This window comes from Peromyscus maniculatus, chromosome 1, assembly GCF_049852395.1.
Source record: "Peromyscus maniculatus bairdii isolate BWxNUB_F1_BW_parent chromosome 1, HU_Pman_BW_mat_3.1, whole genome shotgun sequence".
Classification (NCBI taxonomy): domain Eukaryota; kingdom Metazoa; phylum Chordata; class Mammalia; order Rodentia; family Cricetidae; genus Peromyscus; species Peromyscus maniculatus.
In genome coordinates, this window is record NC_134852.1 from 55,314,962 (window position 1) to 55,337,773 (window position 22,812).

General features: G+C 47.4%; 1 protein-coding gene across 1 annotated transcript in view; it reads right to left on the reverse strand.

Moving 5' to 3' along the window:
- The window catches only part of Sergef (secretion regulating guanine nucleotide exchange factor), a 210,201-nt gene extending 192,396 nt beyond the window's left edge, over positions 1-17,805 (reverse strand). The window contains 5 exon segments of the mRNA XM_006993559.4: positions 2,953-3,013; positions 9,452-9,546; positions 11,624-11,779; positions 13,760-13,895; positions 17,705-17,805. Of these exon segments, the coding sequence (XP_006993621.2) occupies positions 2,953-3,013; positions 9,452-9,546; positions 11,624-11,779; positions 13,760-13,895; positions 17,705-17,767 (511 nt within the window). The 5' untranslated portion in view covers positions 17,768-17,805.
- Positions 17,806-22,812: the final 5,007 nt, after the last annotated feature.

Below are 22,812 nucleotides of genomic sequence, written 5' to 3' on the forward strand. Positions count from 1 at the left end.
ATCTCTTTGCCTCTCCCTCCTTTTTCTCTCTCGTATGAAATTTGCCACGCTGGGTGTGGTGGCACACACCTTTAATCCCAGCACTCAGTAGGCAGAGGATCCTCGGCAGAGGAACAAACACTCAGAGGATCTCTGTGAGTTCAAAGCCAGCCAGGTCTACATCGTGAGTTCGAGGCCAGCCAGGGTTATGTTGTGAGACACATCTCTTAAAAAAAAGGGGTAGTGGTGGTGGTGGTGGTGATGGTGGTGACTACAGTTAGTTATACAGCATTTCCATGCTGCTTTCATTGGCAAATGAACCATTCTATCTATATTCTACTTAAAGAATTAAAAGGGGCGAGGGGCAGCCTCAAACTATGGTCCTCCCTTCCCACCTTGCTTAAGACAGGGTCTTTTGCTTACTGGCTGCATACACAAGGCCCACTGGCCTGTGAACTTCTGAGGATTCTGCCCACCTCACCATACAGACACACACAACCACCTCTAGAAGGATGCTGGGGATCTGAACTTAGGTCCTCACACTAGTGCAGCAAACACTTGGTCCACGGAACCCTCTCTCTAGCCCCACCGCCCTGCCGATTTCTAAGAAGACAGCCTGTCTATAAATGAGTAGTCACTGCCACACGGCTCAGCAGTCACACTCCTGAACCCAGAGAAATGAAATCTACATTCATATGAAACCTGTCCACAGATGTTTAGAGGTTATTGCAAAGCGGCCAGAACTGGAAACAGGCCAGACACTGCTCAATGGGTAACTAGTTAAACAAACTGGCTGTTACAGACTGTACTGTGCCCACCCCACAACATCCAGGTGTGGAATCCCTAATTTCCATTGTGTCTTTGTTTGGGAACAGGGCATTACAGGTTAGGAGAGCTGAATGGTGCCTATGGGAAGTGGGGTCAGTTCAATAGGACCAGGCTCTGTATGGATGAGTCATGAGCGAGTTCCCTTTGCACAAATGCACAGAGGAAAAGCCTGTGAGGATACAGTGAGAAGGGGGCATCTACAAGCCAAGGAAACAGTGTCGCCAGAAACCAATCCTAATGCTGGGCTTTTAGCCTCTAGAACGGTGAGAAAATGAATGCATGTGATTTAAGCCATTTGGGTTGGAGTACTTTGTTCCAACGGCTCTAGCAGGCTAATCCAGTGTCACAGCCATACAGTGCTATTCATCACAAAAAGGAGCCAGTTATGGATACACACGGCTAAGACAGACAGCCAGGGAATTAGGCTGCGAAGGAAAAGCCAACCCCTAAAGGTCACATACTGTATGAGAGCATCTTAGAGCATTTCAGAGGCGACATTACAGACACAGGAAACAAGAACGGTTGTCGAGGGCTAAGAAAGGGCTGGGAACAGCAGGAAGTGAGCGTGGCCATCAACACCAGCACGACAGACCTCGTGGTGATAAAATTCCTCTGCATCCCCACTGTATCAGCATCAACATCCCGGGCGAGCTACTGCACTGTCAATTCTACAAGGTGCTACCACCGAGGGAAGCTGGGAAAAGAACTCGTAGGAATCTATTGCGATTTTAGCAACTCTCATTCTCTCAAAACACAAGATCTCACGTTTTAAAAAATTGTATGGGCATGAACATTTTGTCTGCATGTGTGTCTGTCCAACACAAGCATGCCAGGTGCCCATGGAGGCCAGAAAAGAGGGTCAGCTCTCCTGTACTGGAGTTACAGACTATTCTGAGCTGCCGTGTGGGTGTTGCGAACTAAACCTGGATCTTCTGGAAGAGCAGCGGGTGCTCTTACCTGCTGTGTCAACATCTCTCTCTAAGAGAAGGCGTAAGCAGCAGGAAGCCACAGGAGTTGACCAGCATAGAGCTTCACTACCTCTCCCTTGCCTCTCCTCTTCTGTCCTCACCCCCCCACATCTGGACTCACACGACATGGAGCGTCAGCAGCCACAGGAGATGAACACTGAGCCACAGCCCAAGAGGAGCAAGTGCAGAAATCGAAAACAGAAGACACTGAAGGGTGAAGCTCCTCCACCCATCCCTGAGTTTCTAACTCCTCGCTCTCCCTGAGTACACCCTAGTTTCTCCCTCCCAAGCATCTGTTCCCTCACATGTATATTTATGTGTGCATGTGTGTGCAGGTGCATACAAAAGTCAGGGTTCAGCCTGGGTGGTGGTTCCTCAAATGTCTTCAATTTTAACTGAGATTGGTTATCAGTCTTTCATTGGTCTGGAAGTTCATCAAGTAGCCTAGGCTGGCTTGCCAGTGAGCTCCAGGGATCTGCCTCTCTCCACTTCTCACCTCGCCATTGCTGGCATTACAGGTGCACATCACCATGCCCAGTTTTTTACATGGGTTCTAGAGATTTGAACTCAGGTCCTCATCCTTTCAAGGCAATTGTGGTATCTACTGACCCATCTCCCCACCTTACCCCTCTTTTTAAAAGGAACTACCTATGTATCAATTATTTTCTACACTTTAGGACCTTCAAATCAAGGCCAGAGTCCTATCCACCTCAATGCCACCACCAGCCCCTGATACAAGCCACCCACTTGTGTACAGAAGGCAGCTCACTTAGAGCTTTTCAATCTACAAACATTAAAATCCAGCAGGAAGGCAACACAGTCCACTGCAAGGTCTACACTGATGGTCTCTAGCTCTTCCTGCCTCACTCACAAGCGCTTCCACAAGCTCGTGATGGGTCAGAGACTTTAACTCACACCCCTCCTTGGCCGTGAGGACTAAATAAGAGAATCATATTATGAAAAATCCAGCAGCATGTCTCCAACAAAGAAAGCCAGACAGCTCACTTCCTTCCTCCCCCGGCTAAGACTCTTGAGTGACTTCTACTTCATGGTCTCTCCTTTCAGTTGGAGCCACAGCACAGCGGGACCCTTGCCAACACTCCTTATGAAGAAGCTTTCCTCTGGGGCTCTATTGCTCGGAATGGGCTCACTTGGGAAATAAAGGCTGAGTGGTCACCTGTAGTGGCTAATGCATGCCTCAGTCCAGCAGCGACACAAACAACCTTCTCTCTCAGGAGCTGTTCAAAGAAAGAACAAGATTTACTCTCAGATCATCCTCTACAAAATCTCATGTAACTCAGGTGCAAACTCAGTGCAGTCTGAAGTACCCCCCCAACATGCTCACCCAGAAATACTTCTGTATTTATTGATAGATGAAAGTGTGTGTGTGTTTTGCATGTACATGAGTGTTTGTGTGTTGCATGCACATGAGTCTGTGTGTGTGTTGCAAGCACACGAGTGGTGGGCACACAAGTAGGCCACATGAGGACACTGGGTATCTTCTACTATCACGCTCCACCTTACTGCCTTAAAGCAGGGTCTCTCACTGAACTGGAAGCACCCTGCCTCAGCCAGGCTGGGTGGCCATTGAGCTCCCTCAGTGCTGGAGTTACAGGCATATATAACCATCCCTGGCTTTTTTTAATATTTATTTTATTTTCTGTGTATGACTGCTCTTCCTAAATGTATGTATGTGTACCACATGCATGCCTAGTGCCTATGATGGTCAGAGGAGGATATCAGATCCCATGGAACTGGAGTTACAGATGGTTGTGAGCTACCACGTGGATACTGTGAACTGAATCCAGGTCCTCAGCAAGAGCCACAAGCGCTCTTAACAGCTGAGACATCTCTCTGGCCCCTGCTTCGACTTTTTTTGCGTGAGTTCTGAAGATTCAAACCCAAGTCCTCGTGCTTGTATAAAAAGTACTCTTAGCCGGGCGGTGGTGGCGCACGCCTTTAATCCCAGCACTCGGGAGGCAGAGGCAGGCGGATCTCTGTGAGTTCGAGGCCAGCCTGGGCTACCAAGTGAGTTCCAGGAGAGGCGCAAAGCTACACAGAGAAACCCTGTCTCAAAAAAAAACAAAACAAAAAAAAGCACTCTTACCATGAAGCCATCTCCCCAGCCCTGAAAAATAACTTTTAAAAATATCATATCATAGTACCACACTGCACTACCTCTCAAGGGCGGGGGGGGGGGGGGGGGGAGGGTAGGGACCTCCAAAGTCATCCAGTAAACATTTCCCCCAAACAGCCAACTACCAGATGGTTCCTGCCACACAACTCAGCTCTGTAACATCAAACAGCCACACAGGAGAAGGCATGGCTGTGCTCCAATGAGACTTAAACAGTCAGGGCTTTCGTCTTCCCTCCTGACCCAGTTCAGTCCCCAGCCAGGGGGGAAGCTCTTCCTTAAATGGTCACTCAGCCCCCGTCCGGTACCCGCCTCCGGTGACCCACCGTCTCCCTAGGCACCTGATCCATCCTTGCACGTCTCCTTGTGTCTCTAGGTGGAGCCAAACCCAGCTGCCTTGAGCTTCTGACAAAGCTTTCCAAATATTTGAAGACACTTGTCATGTCCTCTCTAATACATCTTGTGGCGGTTTTAAAAATAGGTCCTCACATTCTTTGATACTACTCCCTGCCTGCGAGTCACAGAGCTTGGTTCCCCTCCCCTGTGTGGGCTGGACTTAGTGACACACTTCTAAGGGAAAGAATAAAGGAGCAGAGTGAGTCAGAGGCAGGATGACAAAAGGCTCCGAGGAGGCCTCCTCCTGAGAAAGCCAGCCGCCAGGTCTCAACAGGTGTACAGAAAGCCCTCACAGCCAGGAGCTGTGGCTCCCACCACAAGCATCGTAAGAGCTGGGCAGTGGGTCTCTACCCCAGAGCAGCCCATGGGGGCTGTGTACAGACCTGGCTTCACTGCTCCTTTGTGAAAGACCAGCTCAGAGGCCCCATTCCAGACCCTCAAAAATGTGGGATAGTGCTGACTTTAGCTACTGCCCCACACAGTAGAACTAATGAAGGACTCTGTAGACAAACACCCCCATTGCAACAGCCATCGCCGAGTGTCTCTCCTCTGGACAGGTTCTGGATTCCTCCTCCCGCTTTGGCCTCACATATCCCAGGATGGCCTCAAACTTGATATATAGCCAAGGATAACCTTGAACTTCTGGTCCTCCTGCCTCTGCCTCCCACGTGCTGGGAAAAAATGCATGCACTGCCATGTCCAGTTTAGACAGTGCTGGGGACTAAACCCAGGGCTTCCTGCATGCTGGGAAACTGTCACCTGAGCTGTGTCCCTGGCCCCCGGTCACTCTCTTTTCAAGGAACAGTGTAAAGGCTGAGAATAAGTCTTAAGGATCACTATGTCTAGAGCCTATGCACCAATACACAAGAGAATCTGTCACACCAGATCAGTCTGACCAGCACAAAAGACAAGGTTCTGGCCTCCCTCTGGAGACAATACAGCTGACGTTGGTGTCCCCAATCACATTAGCCCCCGGCAAATAAAATCTGACTGCTAATACAGTAGATGGTTCTTTAAATGCATCTTCTTCCCTGCCCTCCTTTCTTTTTTATAAAGATAACCAATGGGCCAGGCCCATCTCTTTATGTTGTTATCTTACGTGCTATTCTACTACCCATGGGTCCTCACTCCACCCCGGTACTCCACTTTTCCCCACATCCCAGCCTGAGCGCCTGTTGACGGCACCCCAAATGCTTGTCTTGTCTATGCTCCCATACACACGTTTGCACTGTGCCTTTGCCTACAGTGTTCTTCTTCAGCACCTGTTCTGCATCCTGTTATCCCACGCCAGGGAAACCTTGACTCAACTCTAAGACTCAGGTAAACTTCCTGCTAGCTAGGAGTCCAGTCCCTCCTTGGGACTACATGAGCATCTATCACGATCCTAGCATGACAATGGCACTGCATGTATTTACCATGTGCCACTAAATTACAAATCTCTCAGGTGCCAGGACAGGTCTTAACCACCAATGTCCTCACTACCTAAATTCAGTGCCCAAACATGGCAGCTGCCATCCACAGACCAAGAGTCTCCATCGGTTCTCATTCTGGTATATCCCTCCCATTGCCACATGGGAGACAACCCATGAAAATGTTCTTAGTTACTGACTCTGTCATCCAGTGTATTTTAACCATTGTCCCTTCCTGTCCTCTTTAATTACATCAACTATAATTAGGCTAAATTAATTATAACATGTGTAGGTTCTTACAAGGCCACCTATTTGCACCTGGGAGTTACAGAGGGACCCAGAGCTCTGTAGACCTAGGCCTGTGTGCAGGCCTTGGGAACCATTACCCCCAAATAACAGAGCACCCTGTGGTGCAACTGAATTCCACAAGAAGACAGCAGCAGACCCGACCTCTCCGATGAAAATGCACCTGCCACTCCTAACTGGAGTTTAGGGATTAGGTGGCAGAGGGGAAGTTGAGGCAGTGAAAACCCATTGTTGATTTCCTGAAAGTTTTCCTGTTCCCATCAGGACCACTTACAATATTATGCTTTTTATTTTTTACTCCCATTGACACAAACTAGGACCATATAGGAAAAGGGAACCACAACTGAGAAAACGCCTCCATAAGACTGGCCTGGGCTGGGGAGATGGCTCAGCAGTTAAGAGCATTGGCTGTTCTTCCAGAGGTCCTGAGTTCAATTCCCAGCAACCATGTGGTGGCTCACAACCATCTGTAATGGGATCTGATGCCCTCTTCTGGTACAAATGAAAATAAAGCATTCATAAATATAAAATAAATAAATAAATAAATAAATATATATATATATATATATATATATATATATATATATATATATATATATATATATAAAGGACCGGCCTGCAGACAAGTCTGTGGCACATTTTCTTGATCAACTGTTGATGTGGGAGGCCCAGCCAACTTGAGTGGTGCTACTTCTGGGCCCTGGGTCCCGGGAGGTAAGGAAAGGGCAACTGAACATGAAGCTGAATGCAAGCCAGTAAGCAGTGTTCCTCCAGGTTTCCCCGTGTCATACAGTTCCTGCCCCCAAGTTCCTGCTGAAGTTCCTACCTTGACCTACCTCAGTGACGGGTGATGGGGTGTGACCTGACAGTTGTAAGATAAAATAAACCCTTTCTTCCCAAAGTTGTTTTTGATCATGATGCTAATCACAGCAATAAAAAGCAAAGTAAGATTTACACACGTAAATTTCACAAACCTGCAATGTGGGATGTCATAAAAAGAGCTCTAAACAGAAGCCAAACACCCAGGCCCTGCACTTTGCCTGGGCAGAACAATAGAGCTGGCCCTGATGGTGTGGGTACTGGTGAGCCAGCGCCAAGGGCATGAGAGCAGAACTGGCCCTTGCTGCCTGCTGCAGTGGTGAGCTAGCCGGGGCAGTGCTGGAGAGCTCATCCCGGTAGTGTCAATGAGGGAGAGCTGGCAGACGGACCAACCCAGCTACCACTCGGACCAGAACCAGGGCTCTGAGTTGGTCCACCCCAACATCCACCTTATCTATGAACTGCTGGAGCATGTGAAGGGGCCAGACCTGCAGATCCAAAGCTGCAGGAACTGTATGACGAGGGCAAACAACAAGATATCCAAGAGGAGTCCCGGTCAGGGCCAAGTATAACGGGTGCAGTAGAAGCCAGAGGCCTTGAGCCAGACCAATGACTCATTGCAATCAACACAAGTAAAGATGTACAGACTAAAGGGTAAAGTGTGTGACTCACTGTGTCACACTACAGCTTCCACACCAAGACGTGTGTGTGTGTGTGTGTTATTTTGTTTTGTAAATTTTATTTTATTTTTGGGGGAGGGAATGCAAGGGCAGAGGGGCATATGAACGGACAGGGAGAGGAATAGGATCTGGATGCATGATGTGAAATCCACAAAGAGTCAATTAAAAAAAACAAGTCTAAAATAAAAAAGCTACAAGTCCTGCTTCCCACCCACTCTACTATGGTCACTGCTACATGTGGACACTGAACACTTGCATGTGATTAGATTCAAAGCAACCAGTACAACATGCACACAGAGTTCAGAGCCTTGGTACAAAAGAAAGAAGGGGAAATACCTGATTCACAAATGTTACATTTATGTTTATATAAATGACAATAGCTTGGACAGATTAAATTAGTTTTCAAGTTTCTAAATCTAGGCTGGGTGTGGTGATGCATCTGTTACCAAAGCCACGGGAGATGGAGGTGGGAGGATCAGGAGTTCAAGTCCAGCCTCAGTTATATATAACATGTCTGATGGCAGTCTGGGCTATATGAGACTCTATACTTAAAAAAAAAAGTCAACAGGGGCTTAAGAGATGGCTCAGAGGTTAAGAGCACTGGCTGCTCTTCCAGAGGACCCAGGTTTGATTCCCAGCACCCACATGTCTATAACTCCAGTTCCAGCATCTCATACCTTGTTCTTGCCTTCATGGTGCACATACATACACACAGGCAAAACATACATATACACAAAGTAAATAAATCCTTTTAAAATGTCATTAAAATTACGTGTGTGTGTGTGTGTGTGTGTGTGTGTGTGTGTGTGTGTGTGTATTACATGCTACACACATAAAACTTGAAAGTAGTGCATGAAGAGACACACAAAAGGCCACATGTTGTACAATTACATTATCTGAAATGGCTAGAACATATAAATCCACAGAGAAGGAAGACTAGCAGCCACCAGGGGCTGGAGGAGAGGAGACAGGAAGCCGCCGCTACTGAGTTTAGAGTTCTAGGATTTGATAATGACAACGGCAGCTACCCCTGAGAACATACTGAAAAACACTGAAGTACGCATTGCAAAGAGCGAGTTCAGTGGTATCTGAACCACTGCTCAATGAGTTGTTATTAAAAGTTAATTTTGGCTGTTTACTTGTTTTTAAATGGGGCTTTCAGAAAATTTTCAATCATTTGATATTTCTGCAAGACAGTACTTGACTACCATTTGCTGAATCCACTGTCTTTTTTTCGTGTGTGTGTGTGTGTGTGTGTGTGTGTGTTTGTGTGTGTGTGTGTGTGTGTGTAATGTGTCTGTGGTGTGTGTATACATGTACATGTCTGTGAATGTGGGCATACACCATCACATGCATGAGGAAGTCAGAGGACACTTCAGGGCTGCTCTACCCCTTCCACTTTGTTTTAGACAGAGTCTCTCTCTTTTGCTTTTTGCCACTTCTTATGCCAGGCTAGCTGGCCTGGGAACTCCCAGGTAGTCTCCTGTCTCAGCTTCCCATTTCCCCACTGGTGTACCAGGAGTACATACAGACTTGTGCTAGTGCACCCAGCTTTTGGATTCTGGAGATCCACACTCATCTTCATGAGCACACCAAGTGCTCTACTCACTAGCCACCTTCCCAGACCCCGAACTTAGGTCTTGAGGCAAATCACACCTATTTGGACCTGTTTCCATCGTTAACAACGAGCAAATGAGATGCATTTCTACTGTCCTAGTTTATAAAACCGCATAACGTGCACAAAGACAAACAGATTTTCCACCCAGCACTGATCCCTTCAAACTGATTTTTAACAGAAGAACTTATTTTCAACTCAAGTTCTACTGTTCCATGGGTTGTCAAGAACTGACCTAGTCTTTCAGTATGGGGAAGGCTACATGGAATAGCCTAGAAACCAGAGGACAGAATAAGCTAGAACTGGGATGTGCTCACCTCAACGGCCTGGGGAACCACACATTGGTGAGGGCCATGCGGCACACCTAACTGGCCAAAGGCATTGGATCCACAAGACAGAACTTGACCTGTTTCTGCAAAAGATAAGCATTCAGATTATAAATCTAAGAAGTGAGATGCCTGTGACCAACAAGGAGTCATGGATGAGAGGAGGCATCAAGGGTCCCGTGCCTCAAAGCCTTCCGGCCATTTCCCTTCTCTTATTCCTCCAGACTAAAGATTATGGGCCACTCTGTATCCTCAATGGCAGATAACCTGGGCAGAGCACTTAGCTCAGGGCTAGTATTAGAGTGAGTGAATCTTACTCCCACTTTGTGTCTCCACCCCACTTCCCATGTCTCCATTCACAAATTCTGTGCATGCTCTAGGCCTTTCTCCTCCCTGCCCTTCCCCATACACTTACCTGAAAAGTCTGGGGAAAAGGACAAAATATGCATGAACAGGCAAGTAAGAGTTCTCCCTGGGAAACAAATCTAGAGTTTGGGGGGCAAATTTGGACCAGAGGAATGTTAGAACCATCTGGCTTCATAGTTAGCCCTGTCCTCCAACCTTTATCCATAAAAACCTGATAGTCTGATTTGCAGCTCTGACTGCTTTGTGCCTTTTTCAGAACTGGTTGCAAACAGTGCTTCTTTCTGCCTCTTATGACCCTCACATGGGCCCATAATATGTACTTCACAAAGTGATCGCTAGCATTGAAATTCTTCATATGGAAGGAATTTGTTTTTCGGAGCTAATCTAGCCAGGGCCTCGTGCATGCTCAGCAAGCTGCCTCTCCAGCCAGTCTGGAATCTGATAACTACTGTCAAACTGGATACATATGGAACTCCTCTGCAAAAAAGAAATGGTGACAGCTGAGGAATACTGAAATATGGGACAACAGTTCATGAGACAGACGACAGGTGCTGTTCTGGAGCAGGAACCATTGGGCATTGCAACAAAGAAAAGTACAGGGAGTATGGCCCGTAAGATGAAGGCCGCAGACACAGGAACCTCTGTCAAAGGTTATGTGCAAAAAAGCTTGGGACTTTTGCTACATATCTTGGAATCCATGAGCATTAAGAGGCAGGAACTGCAGGTGGTCCTTTAAACCTAGACTGGCCAGCAAGGAAGGATGAAGTTGAACAGAGAAATCAGTTCACGGAGTAACAATACCAGCTGCTTCCAAAAGAATTATTCTAGCAACTCTTTAGACAAAACTCATTCTGTTACCTATCTTCATAGAGACCAAATGTTTTTAAGGGGAGATAGAAAAAATAACACAGTGGTAGAGCCCATGCCTAGCACATGTGAAGGCCTGGGTTTTATCTTCAGCAATGTTGCCATGGAAGCCCCTCAGTGGGAAAGACCTGCTCCTATTGCTGTGAAATCCCTACTCCCTCATAATTAATTAGCACTAGCTAGTTTTACATCAACTTGACATAAGCTAGAATCATTGGAGAGGAGGGAGCCTCAACTGAGAATATGCCTACATAAGATCTGGCTGTAGGGCATTTTCTTAATCAGTGACTGATGGGGGAGGGCCCAGCCCATTGTGGGGGGTACCATCCAGGCTGGTGGTCCTGGATTCTATTCTATATTCTAAGGAAGCAGGCTGAGCAAGCCATGGGGAGCAAGCCAGTAAGCAACACTCCTCCATGGCCTCTGCATCAGCTCCTGCCTCCAGGTTCCTGCCCTGTTTGAGTTCCTGTCCTAACTCCTTTTAATGATGAACAGTGATGTGGAAACAGAAGCCAAATAAACCCTTTCCTCCCCAAGTTGCTTTTGGTCATGGTGTTTCATCACAGCAACAGAAACCCTAACTAAGACACCTAGCACATTACCCATAATAACTCTTAATGGCACTCCTGGCCAGCTAGACTAGGCACATAGCTCTCATGACTTTGGGGACTAAAATTGACCACCTAACGAGATCTGGTTCATCCCCCAGTTTCTGGCAAATGTATTCAAGTCTGATCTCCTATACAGTTAAAATTCTCCTTATAAAAGGTACCCTGCAATTTCCCTACATAGCCATAGATAACACTTACTGGTTTTAGGGTTTTTTTGTTTTTCTGCAAAAGTACAGAGGCTCTTATTTAACCAGGGCCCTCCTCTACACTGCTATCACCCAAAGCCTTGGTGGTGATATTTACCCAAGAGTGAACTTACCAGTGAGCATGATGGTAAAATCCCAGCCACAGGCCACCTGCCGTATTGGACAACTAATGAGGGGCTTGCAAACGGTAAAACACAGAACATCCTCTGTGTGACCAAGCCCCAACTGCCCATCTTTATTCAGGCCACAAACAAAAAGTCCTCCTCCATCTGCAAAACAGAAAGCTCTGTTGGGGGGTATTCCATCACACTGTGAACCCTAAGTTTGCATTTGCATTAATTCAATAAAATTAACCTCGGGTCAGGAGGATGAGTTAGCAACCAGTTGACAGAAAGTAATCATAGAGCATCCGAGGGCATCCAGAAGCGTTAGAAAGAGGGATTTGGAGTGGAGGCTTTTTATGCTTGGGTTGAGCAGAAAGACATTATCTTTCCTCGACTTTGGCAAGGAGAGAGGGCCAGCTACTTGCTACTCCACCTCTCTGAGCTCGCAGGTTTTCACCCCAGCTTTGGAACCTCAAGTCTTACTTTTAAATAGAACAACAGAGTTTTAGTTTAAGCTCCCTTCGGCGGCAGCGAAGGGCCAGCGCCTGTGGGAACAGAATTCCCACCAAGCTGCAGCCTGAGTGGCCAGGCCACTGCCAAAGAAGCAGGCCGGTAACTGTGGAGATGCAATGCTGGCTGAAATAGCAGTAGGTTAAAGTGCGGCCACTGTGCCAAAGTTAAAACAACAAAGCTCCAGTACCACCATCGTGCACAGGGAGAGTCACCACTCCCAAAGCAAGAAGAAGTTACTGTGCATTATTTGGAGCCACAGACAAAAGACTTCTTGCCCATGCTAATGTTATTAACTGATGATACATGCTAGTGTGTTCCGGAACCAAAGATATCAGGCCAAGGGCTTCAAATGTAATGTACAAATGGAACCTCCCAGTTCTGAACAAGTGCCAATCAATCACCAAATGGAGCATCCATGACCACAGGAAAGCTAACATCAACGCAATACTTAGAATGTGCCAGGAATTTTGCAAAGAGCTGTCTAGGACCCATAATACTTTGAAAGGAACAGTTTAATTTTAAATTGTTTTAAGGTAACTTTAATGTAACAATAATTCATATATAATACAAATGCCATTCTTAAATACAGTTACTTTCTATCAGTAATTTTTGGCATTTCCTTAGAAAGGAAGGGAGGAATCCCTGATGACAGGAATACCAAAGACCTGTAAAAGCCCTAACATAGCCTGAAAACACCCTGAGTTTATCTACTGTTATTATCCCCATGGGACAGGTGAAGAAAAAATTGAGTGTGCTGGTTAGCTTTGGCTACCAACTTGCCACAACCTACAATCAAATGGAAGGAGAGTCCTAGTGAGAAATGGTCTAGACCAGGTTGACCGGTGGACATGACTGTGGGACTGTCTTGATTAGAATTGAGATGGGGAACCCACTCTGAATGTGGGCAGCAGCACCATGCATGGGCTGGGCCAACTGTGTTAGGGTGAAGACAGCCAGCTGAGCATAGGCCGCAAGCAGGCCAGGAGGCTTTGGTTTCTCTGCTCTCAACTGTGGAGGTGATGCTTTAAGTTCCTGCCTCGACTCCCTGCGGTAATGTTAAGTCAAACAGACGCCTTCTCCCCGATGCTTTTGGCCAGGCATTTTATCACTGCAGCAGACGTAAGAGTAGAACACTGTGGTATAATACTGGTCAGAGCCATAGCGCTAAAGAACGACAGAACTGAGCCCAGGGAGTCTGAGCCCAGCTCCCATTCTTAACCAGATGCCATATGCCAGCCTTTACTACGCGGGAGCATGTGTGGCACCCCGTGCTCTCAGCGCTAGGTCGGAAAATTAAGGACACGGGAAGGTTCGTGATCTCAAGGGATATTTCACCTCGTTGCAAAGGCTCCAAAGTAAAACTTAAACAGGTTATAACACATCCACCAATTTGCCTTGTGACCTTAAGCCTTCCTCTCTGAGCTTTATTTGGGGGAAGGGGAAGGGAATTTAAAGAACTCAAGAAGTTCAAGCTCTGACAGCTAGGATTCCCTTAATGGTTCTTTGGCTCGTTCACAAATACAAATGCCGCTCTCTGAGAAAGACAAAAGACCAAAAGAGGGCAAGGTAACACCCAAGGGGAAAATACCTCGACACAAAAGCGAGTGGCCATCTGTCTGTGAGGAGAACTACCTGTGACAGCTGCGGAATGGCCCCCTCCTCCTGTGACGCTCTTGATACACCTAGGCTCGCAGAAGTCACTCAGCTGCTGGGGCAGAAGCACATCTTCCTTATGGCCAAGGCCGAGCTGCCCGTAGCTATTTGCACCCTGGGGATAAAACACAACACAGATGAAGAGCAATCTGAGTGCCCAACTGTCAGCATCCACCTACCTGTCAGCGTCCCTCGCCCTGGCACACCTCTCAGAGCCCGTGACATTTCACACACCCACTCTTCGGAGGCTGTCTTGTGCACCGTGATTTCTATTTCAGAGGCATCCTTGGCATCCACAACTTAGCCAACCTCGTGGCTCACCTTTCCCTTCAAGTACACAACCCTGTTCTAGTTTGTTGCTGGGGGGAGAGGGGACCAAAATTGATTTAGGGAAGGAAAGGGCAGAAGCCATGAAGAATACTACCTGTGACTCACTGGTTCTCTCCACTAACTTTCTTATACAGCCCAGGCCCATCAACCTAGGGATGGTGCCACCCACAGTGGACTGACTGGACCTTCCACATCATCATCAACCAAGATGATTGATCACAGACTTGCTCACAGGCCAATCTGATCAAGGCCTTCACCTGACATTTCTCTTCCCGGGTGATTCTATGTTGCATCACAAGGACCAATCAAGACTAAACTGTCTTTGGGAATCAGTCCAAGGATCCCCTCTGATAAAAGCTAATTATCTAGGAAAGCCAAGAGAAGAAAAAAATTAGGGGGCGAGGGGACGAGGGAAAAGTCAGCAGGAAACACTCTGTCTGGAATCAGTTTTGCACCCCTCCCCTCCCCCCATCCTCACTGGGAAGCAGGCAATAACTCTCTGTATTTATTCAGTTAGCTAAGGATGCTGCATCCCGAACAGGAAGCACTATTGTTTATCTGTCCAGTACAAGACCTCGGCGGTATTCGCCAAAGGGCCCTTTCAAGTATAGCATTTGACAACTCCAAAATTCAGATCCCCCTTGTAGATCTACACTATCAAGTCATACAGAGTACAGGTCTAGGGATTCAGCAGAGCAAGAGAGTGCTGGCCTGGCATGTCCCTAGGTTCAGTCTCCACCACTGGAAGGAAAAAAGTCTCTAGTCTGAAACCTTTACCACTAGGTTACCTAAACAGAATTCAGTATACACACAAATGTATGTCACAAAGATGCTATAAAGACAATGACAAAAGACACAAACACAACAGTGAGCAGACACTGTAAAGAGCCTGAGGCTCAGTATGTTCCAAGTCCTCAGAGCCTGTCATATTCAGTCAAACAAGAGGAACTGTGACCCCACGAAGAGAATCTTCATACTTCAGAAATTCCTCTCTTCAAGTGTCTACTCCCAAGCTGGTCCCTTTGGAGGTGAGTGGTGGAGCCATTTAAAACCCGTTTTTGAGGGCCCCCCGGATGAGAACGTGTGATTTAAAACAACTACCAAGACATGAATACAAAACACACAATTACCCTGCTGTCTGTTGGGTATTTCCAGCCACCTTGAGCAGCAGGGCTCCAGGATGAAGAATGAGATATGTACGGGGCACAGGTCAAGAGGGCCTTGGGAACAATACAGCTCCAACTAAGTGCGTCTCTGCATACATCATAGGCACCTTCCACCCTCACAACCAAGGAGCATTAGCATTCATTTTACAGATGAGGGAACTAAGGCCTGGGGAGGCTCAAGAAATGACCCATAGTTACAGAACTGGGTGAGCAAGTTAGAAGTCTGCTTCTTTCCTTAGATCTTACTTATCAGTAAGAAATAAGGATGTATTCGGAACCAGCCCAGAGCTTAAGCCACATGACTCTAGACTACTGCTCACCTCCATCATTTTATCCCCATTCTCTTCTTTGTATCATTCCTTGGCACTACAGTGCGTCTTGCCTACTTGATTAGTCTACCTCCTCTCCTAGAAACCATGAAGTCAGGGACGTGGTCTTCTTACGGCTATTCTCCTAACCCTGAAACTGCACTGGCCAGGTGTGGATGAAAAGGTCAAATGCAACACCACGGTTGCAGAGTGAAGCAGAGAGCCTACACTGGGGTTTCTAGCCAATCTGGATGCCCCATTACCAGGCTTGCAGGATGAGGAACACCTGCGGGAGAAGCCAGGCAAGAGCAATCCGAGGGTCGTGCTATGTACCAATCTCTAGTGTAGCAAGAGGCCTTAAACCCAATACAAAGCTGGGTAAAGGAAATTTTAATACACCCTCTAACAATTATGTTATGATCCTTCTTTACAAAGGATCCAGACAGAACACACACACACACACACACACACACACACACACACCCTTGTGAGGACGAATTGTGTTCCTCTAAAATTTCTATGTTAAAGTCTGACATATCACAATATGGCTGTATTAGAGACACAACCTTTAAAGAGGTAATTAAGGTCAAATGATGAGACTATAAAAGTGGGACCCTAGTCCAGTCCATCTATAGTCTCTTCCTAAGATACCAAGGATGCCCACGCACAAAAAAAAAAAAACCGCCACTGAGGCCTCAGAGAAACCCAAAGTGCCCACACCTTAATTTTGGAAGTGCAGCCTCCAGCACTGTGAGAAAATAAATTTCTACTGTTTAAGAACCCAGCCTGTAGTGTTTTGTCACAGCAGCAGAAACCACCTAATACATGCACCCTGATTACACAGCAGGAAGAATACCCCAGCAGGCCTCCAAGCACACTAGTAAACAGAGGTTCAAGCCCCATTTCTGTCTCTGTTCATTCAGGGCCACATATGAAAGACTTTCTCTGTCAGATGTTTCTCCTCTGCCAAAAAGACAGCAGTCTCCTGGCTGGAAATGACAGGCAGCAACACATTCAGTTATTAACCCCGCCCCCACCTCAAGTGCTACCTCAAGGAGAACCAGCTAGGGCATACCATGCTCTCCCTCCCAACAACCTTACACTCAACAAGTGAAAAGTATGTCAATAAATACCAGTTTTGGCAGAAACATAGGTATTACAACCTCCTCTAGTACAGGAACTGGAACCCCTTTACATCTACGTATTTCCCAAACATGAACACATAGCTGTGGCACAAAGGTACTCATTCATTCGTTTCATCCATTCGTTCATTCATTCATTCTTTAATCAACAAATATTTCCCTGGGGTCTACAAGATGCCAGGCACCAAGAGAGACAATGCGAACACCACCAGCTCAGTACTCACTCTCAGAACACCTCCGCTGTAGCCAAGGAGACTGCCGTTAACCAATCATGCATTCCGATTACAATTTTGGCATTTAGTATTAAGAACTGCAACACCCAGCATATGCTTCCTGCCACGCATGTCCCCCACACTCGCGAGCATAAAGCCTCCTCTCCAGTCACACCATAGGATGACCATGGTTCTCTCCAAGCTCAAACCTAACCAGCCCAGACTCCCACGCCCCCAGAAAAGATCAGATCCGGTCACAGCAGAGTAACAGCAATTACGCAGGGTCTGCGCGTCACGCGGGCACACTCCACAGGCCTCACATCCCCCGGATGCTCCCCAGGGTGATGGCGCTGGAAAGGAGCCTTCCATCCTCCGGGCCAAAGGGAAGGTTCGATGACACAGGTGGCCCCACGAGCTCTGGCAGCAAGCGATCTTCTTTCTGTCCAGCCTCCACGCTGTCTTCCCAGGCGCTCTGGCGGCCAAGGGCTTTCCCAGCATGGACGCTCTGCCCTGAAGGTAGGGTCCTCCCGAAGTGCCTCCGTGCCCCCCAGTCCTCATGCCACAATTAGCAGCAGGTCCCTCAGGCACCGCGGGGAGACCCTCCCTCCGCACCCTTGCCTCCCTGCTGCAGCCCAGAGTGCGCCAACCCAGGACCCTGGCTTGGGCCTCTGCCTCCCAGTTCCCCCGCCACCCACGCAGACGCCGGGAGCTCCCGGGTCTCCGCGCCCCTTAGTCGCTTCCCGAGCCCGGGGGCGGAGCCACGTACCCAGGCGAAGAGCGCGGCGGTGGTGGAGTCAGCCTCCTCCGAGACACAGGACTCGCGCGCCATGCACACGCTCCGCCGGCGCTTCCGGGAGGGGCTGGCACGGGGCGGGGCTGCGGGAACCAGGGGCGGGGCGAATCCAGGGGCGGGGCCAGTCCTGGAGCTGGGCGCGGCCAGCCGGATGAATCTAGGGACTAGGCGAGGGCCGTGGGCGGGGAGTCTGAGGATGCTGGGGTCAGTTCTTCCCCCAGCTCGAAGGAACTCAGCCAAAACACTGTCAGAAGGGACCTCGCAGCCTCCAGGCAACACACCCGTGTGGGAATGTCTTCTGCACCCACACTCGTGATGCATTACGCATCACGCTCAGTCATCCATCCAGAAAGCTCTTCACGGGCCCCATGCTGCCCAGAGAGGCTGACTTGACCGGGATGACATAGCGTGGTGGGGAAGGAAGCTGAGCCTGAGGGTGGGAAGGGTCCATTCCGGAGTTATCCAGAAGCTGCCTTGGCCTGCTTCGCTGTGCGTTTGGGAAACTGAGAGTATTGAGTGGCGGTGATCGCCTTCTAAGCCTGACCCCATGGCGGGAACACGCCCCTGACTACACCCGTAGAGCTGGCTATTGTCTGTTGTGCCCCTGCGCTGTCCCTACCGTCTACAACTGCCTGCCCTAATTCTGGTGATCAATATGAATAATTCTCACCCAAGACAGATTTTCATGCAATACAGCCTTTGTCGACGCTGTCATGATGTTGGTGGGAGTTAAATAGTACAAGGTACCAAAGCCACTGGGAAAATGGAATTCTGGAGGTGGGGAGATAGTGTCACGTTTAAGGCAATGATCTGCATTCTTAGCTCTGGTCTCTCTGCAGACAAGCTTTCTTCTCCCCCTGGGCCCTCACATTGCAAAGTATCTCAGGGAAGCTACTATCCAGGTCTCGCCTGTTCACGGTCGTCACACTCCTTGGTTGTTACTGCCTGCTGGACCTCGTGAAGACAGCCCCTGGTCTTTTCTCTCCCAGACTGTGGCATCTTGAGAAGGTGGGTGGTGATACTTAGAAACACAGACAAGCCAGGCAGAGATGCTCTATCCTGAAGCCCTAAGAGATCCAGGGCAATGTTTACCAGTTCTCTGTTGGGGTTTTGACCACTCCTTTTAAGGGCATTGTAATAGGATGTCACAGTAGGGTGTAATGGGGGGGTCCTCTCTCCTTTTCAGCAGTTCCCAAAGCAATAAATGCCAATAACTCACACATTATAAACTAAGGTGGGTTTGTGCAGGTCTTGTGCATATTGTCACAGTCTCTGTGCTTTCCAGACAAAATCCCAGCGTTGATGAAGAAAAGTGGGCACTAAAGTCCCACCCCTAACTAAGAAGCTGTTTGCAACTGATACCTAGGAAAGAGAAAACCAGTTTTCTCCAATGGAGTGAACTGGGTGTATCAACCCAACTCCAGGGCAAGCCCCATGCTTAGGAACAGCTGACCAACACAAAACAGACTCCATATTTCATGTATGCTTTTTGTTGTTGTTGTTGTTGTTGTTGTTGTTATGGCTTAGTATTTTTTGTCTTTTGGCTTTTCGTTTTTCTTGTTGGGGGTGTTCAGAGGGAACAAGAGGGAGGTGAAGACGATCTGGGAGGAGAAAGAATATAATCAAAGTATATTGTGTAAAACTTTTTAAAAATAATGTTTAAATGTAATAAAAATAAAAATAAAGTAAGGTGGGAGAAACCAAGCCAGAACTTGTGAGGCATGTATCAAGAAATCTGGATGGATTCCTGCTTAAGAGACAAGAGAGGCTGAAAGAGATCCCAACGGGATATTTTGCTCCTGTTATCAGTGTGATGTCATGATATGAATCCCCACCATCTCAGCTCCAAGGAAAGACACTGCAACACGACCAAGAAACCATTTGGATTGGGGGATGCTTGGCTCCTGATGAGAAATGCAATAGCTAGCCACCAGACAAGGACTGATCCCTGGTCAGAGAGAGCCTTCTGTCAAAGTCAGCATGAGCAAATTAGCAGCAGCCTTAGACTGTGCTGGAGAGCATTTAAAGGGATAAAATGGCACCCACGGGACAGGTGGCCACCAGGTTCCCCGGGACTGATGGAGATGAAGTTAATAGTCTCCTAGCCAGAGAGAAACACCAGCATCAACAGACACTGAGCCTTGCAAACAGAGTGGACTGACATTGAGACTTAACGAGAGCAGAAAGAAACTTGGTCCAACGAGACCTTCCCCGCTTCTTCCAGCTCCTGCTACCTGCCACTCAGGTCCTCAAGGAAACTAAGCCTCCAGGGAGTGGGAGGGGTGTAAGGAAATAAAGAAACGGACCCCAGTCTCTGTCCTAGAGGAGGAAGAAGACTCTGACCTCAAAGTCTGATGTTTCCATTACATAGAAAGGGACTTTCTTTTGTGATGCTTTGGGTGGAATCCAAGGCATTATACAAGCTAGGAGAGAACACTAGCCCTGAACCCACAGCCCTAGCTCAGGACTGGACCTTTAAAATACTGACATGGGGAGGAGGTACCCTGAGGTTTCAACAAAGGTGCAAAGAAGAGCTACTTACAGAACCAGTTTTATGGAATTTGGGAAGTGGGGTGTTTTGAATGGGAAATTTCCCCCGCTGACTCTGGTATTTGAACACTTGGTCCCCACCAGTGGCGCTGCTGGGGAAGGTTGTGGAATCTTTAGGAGGCCCAGCTTTTACCACACAGCCTGTCTGCTTGCCCACCTAAGACTGAGCAGGTGCCACGTTCCCAAGGCAAAAAGTGGGACTAAAGTGGAATTTCCAGGATATTTTCACTTTTCCAAGATGAAGCCATCTAGAACAGGAAAGCTGAGCTTCTGGGGCCTCCTCAGCAGAGTCCTCACAGCAGGGACCCAGGGAAGAGTAAGTGCACAGAGAACCAAGGTGCAATGAGGTGCCAAGGGAGGAGGCCAGCTCTGCTTTCTACAGAAAGATTACCAAGGTGCTGGCCAGTTCTCTCAACTAGAAAAGCTGTCGGCAAGTGTTTTTTTGTTTTTGTTTTTAAATATGTTTCGAGTCATTGGAGAGCTTCCAAAGCAACAGAAACCCAAGGGGCCCTGACAGGAAGCCAATAGGTTATACCAGGCACGCCTTTCCTTGAAGCACTTGCTCATTAGCAAGCATGACTTGGAGGCTGGGAATCTGAGGTGAGAGCAGCAGTCTTAGCAGTGATTTTACAGGAGGGGGTGGGGAGAGTGAAGTAGGACAGATAAGGAGCCAAGTCCCCTAGGTGGGAACTCTAAAGGGCTACGTACTGAGAGCAAAGGTGACCCGGAAGTAGACCAGCCTCACCAAACTGAAGCTCGGCTTCTCATTGGCTCAGTCCCTAACTGGACCAAGATCTTCCCATGCCATCGTAAACACACTGGCTGCTAGACACAGCAGTTATTCTCTCTGGAGGAAGATAGACTCATCCAGAAGCTGTGGGGGAATCTTGGTTAAAACAGTTATCGCTAATGATTCTTTGCCTGTAGAAAATAAGGTGTTGGAGGCCAGAACGGGGCATCAGACCCCCTGGAGCTGGAGTTACAGGCAGCTGTGGGCTGGCAGCTGTGGGTGCTGTGACCCATCTCAGGTCCTCTGTAAGATAAGTGTGTGCTCTTAACTGAAGAGCTGTCTCTTCTAAGCCATGAATCTGCTTTTTGCAAAGCCTCGTGTGACATAATGTTCTCCAGTAACTCAGTGCAGGAAACCTAGCTCGCATTCAGACAGGGAACAGGAGAAGGAAGCCTTCCCAAAAAGTGGTGATGAGAGCCAGGTGTGCTCAGCTTACCGTAGCTCATGGTTTTACACTTTAAAGAAGCAGAGTGGTATATAGTTATTATTTTATATTTTGCATCTTCTTAAAAATATGTTAAGTTAGTATACAAAGTAATGGGTTCCATTGTGGCATTTTTGTTCTTCATTCTAAGTCAGTGTCCTCCTTCAGGGCTGAGTCTTGGTACCAACCATCACCACTGCTAGGGTCTCTACACTAATACAATTGTGAACACAAAATTGAGTCTGTTTTTAATATATGTTTGACAAAAAAAAAAAAAAAAGAAAATACTTTTTGAGAGGCAACATGGCTCAGCAGTTAAAGGTGCTTGGGGCCAAGACTGATGACTGGAGTTTGATTCCTGAGGCACAGATACACACACACACACACACACACACACACACACACACACAAGCACGCGCGCGCACGTGCACGCGCACACACGCATATACACACACTCAAACACACTCACACACACATACATTGTAAAATGTACTTTAAAAAAAACACACTTTGAGAACATGAACCTTGAGTTTATTGTCCAGTGGGATAACAATCTTTTAAATTATAAATGTAAAGTACACAGTGCACTGAAGACAGGAGCGAAATGGATCACAGTTATCTTTATCCACTTCACGGACATTAACATATGGTCTCCGTTATGTATTGCTTTGAGAAGTCCTCGCTTGTTTCTTTCCGTGGAAGCCAGCTTACAAACGGTCAATGATTCTGTACATGTTGCTATATCTTGCTACTTCTGAAACTCCAAATGCCGAAGCATGAAGTTAAGGAACATAGGCATTCTGACAATTCACATTTGTGTTTTCTTCAAAAAAAAAAAAAAAAAAAAAAGTCAAACATGCTGCTTGTGACAAGGAATGGCTCTCTGGTAAAGAATTGCCAGCCACGCTTTTGATTCCACCCTCTCCTGGTGTTTGAATAATTATTTAAAATTTCTTAGGTATTTTGAAAATTCTAAAACTCCTGGATCCCTGATTTGCCAAATATCATGATCCAGAGGTTAGATACAGTTGGGCTCATCACTAAACATTTCCACTATCTTGCAGCTACTAATGATAAGGTTGTGACCCTACTATTTATTTTAAAGTGCTTTACTCTGAGCAAGGATTAAGCACCATCATTTTAAATCCTGCTGACTGGGATTCTCCAGCATCATCGAAGTCCTGTGAGAATAACCAGACACAGCAGCTGGGTTCCCTGTTTGCTGTCTGTTATGATTTCTTTGCAGTGCTTTTCCTGGTAACCAAGCAGACTATTAACTAGCTGGTCTCTATCTCAAATGACTTTGGATGAACTGAC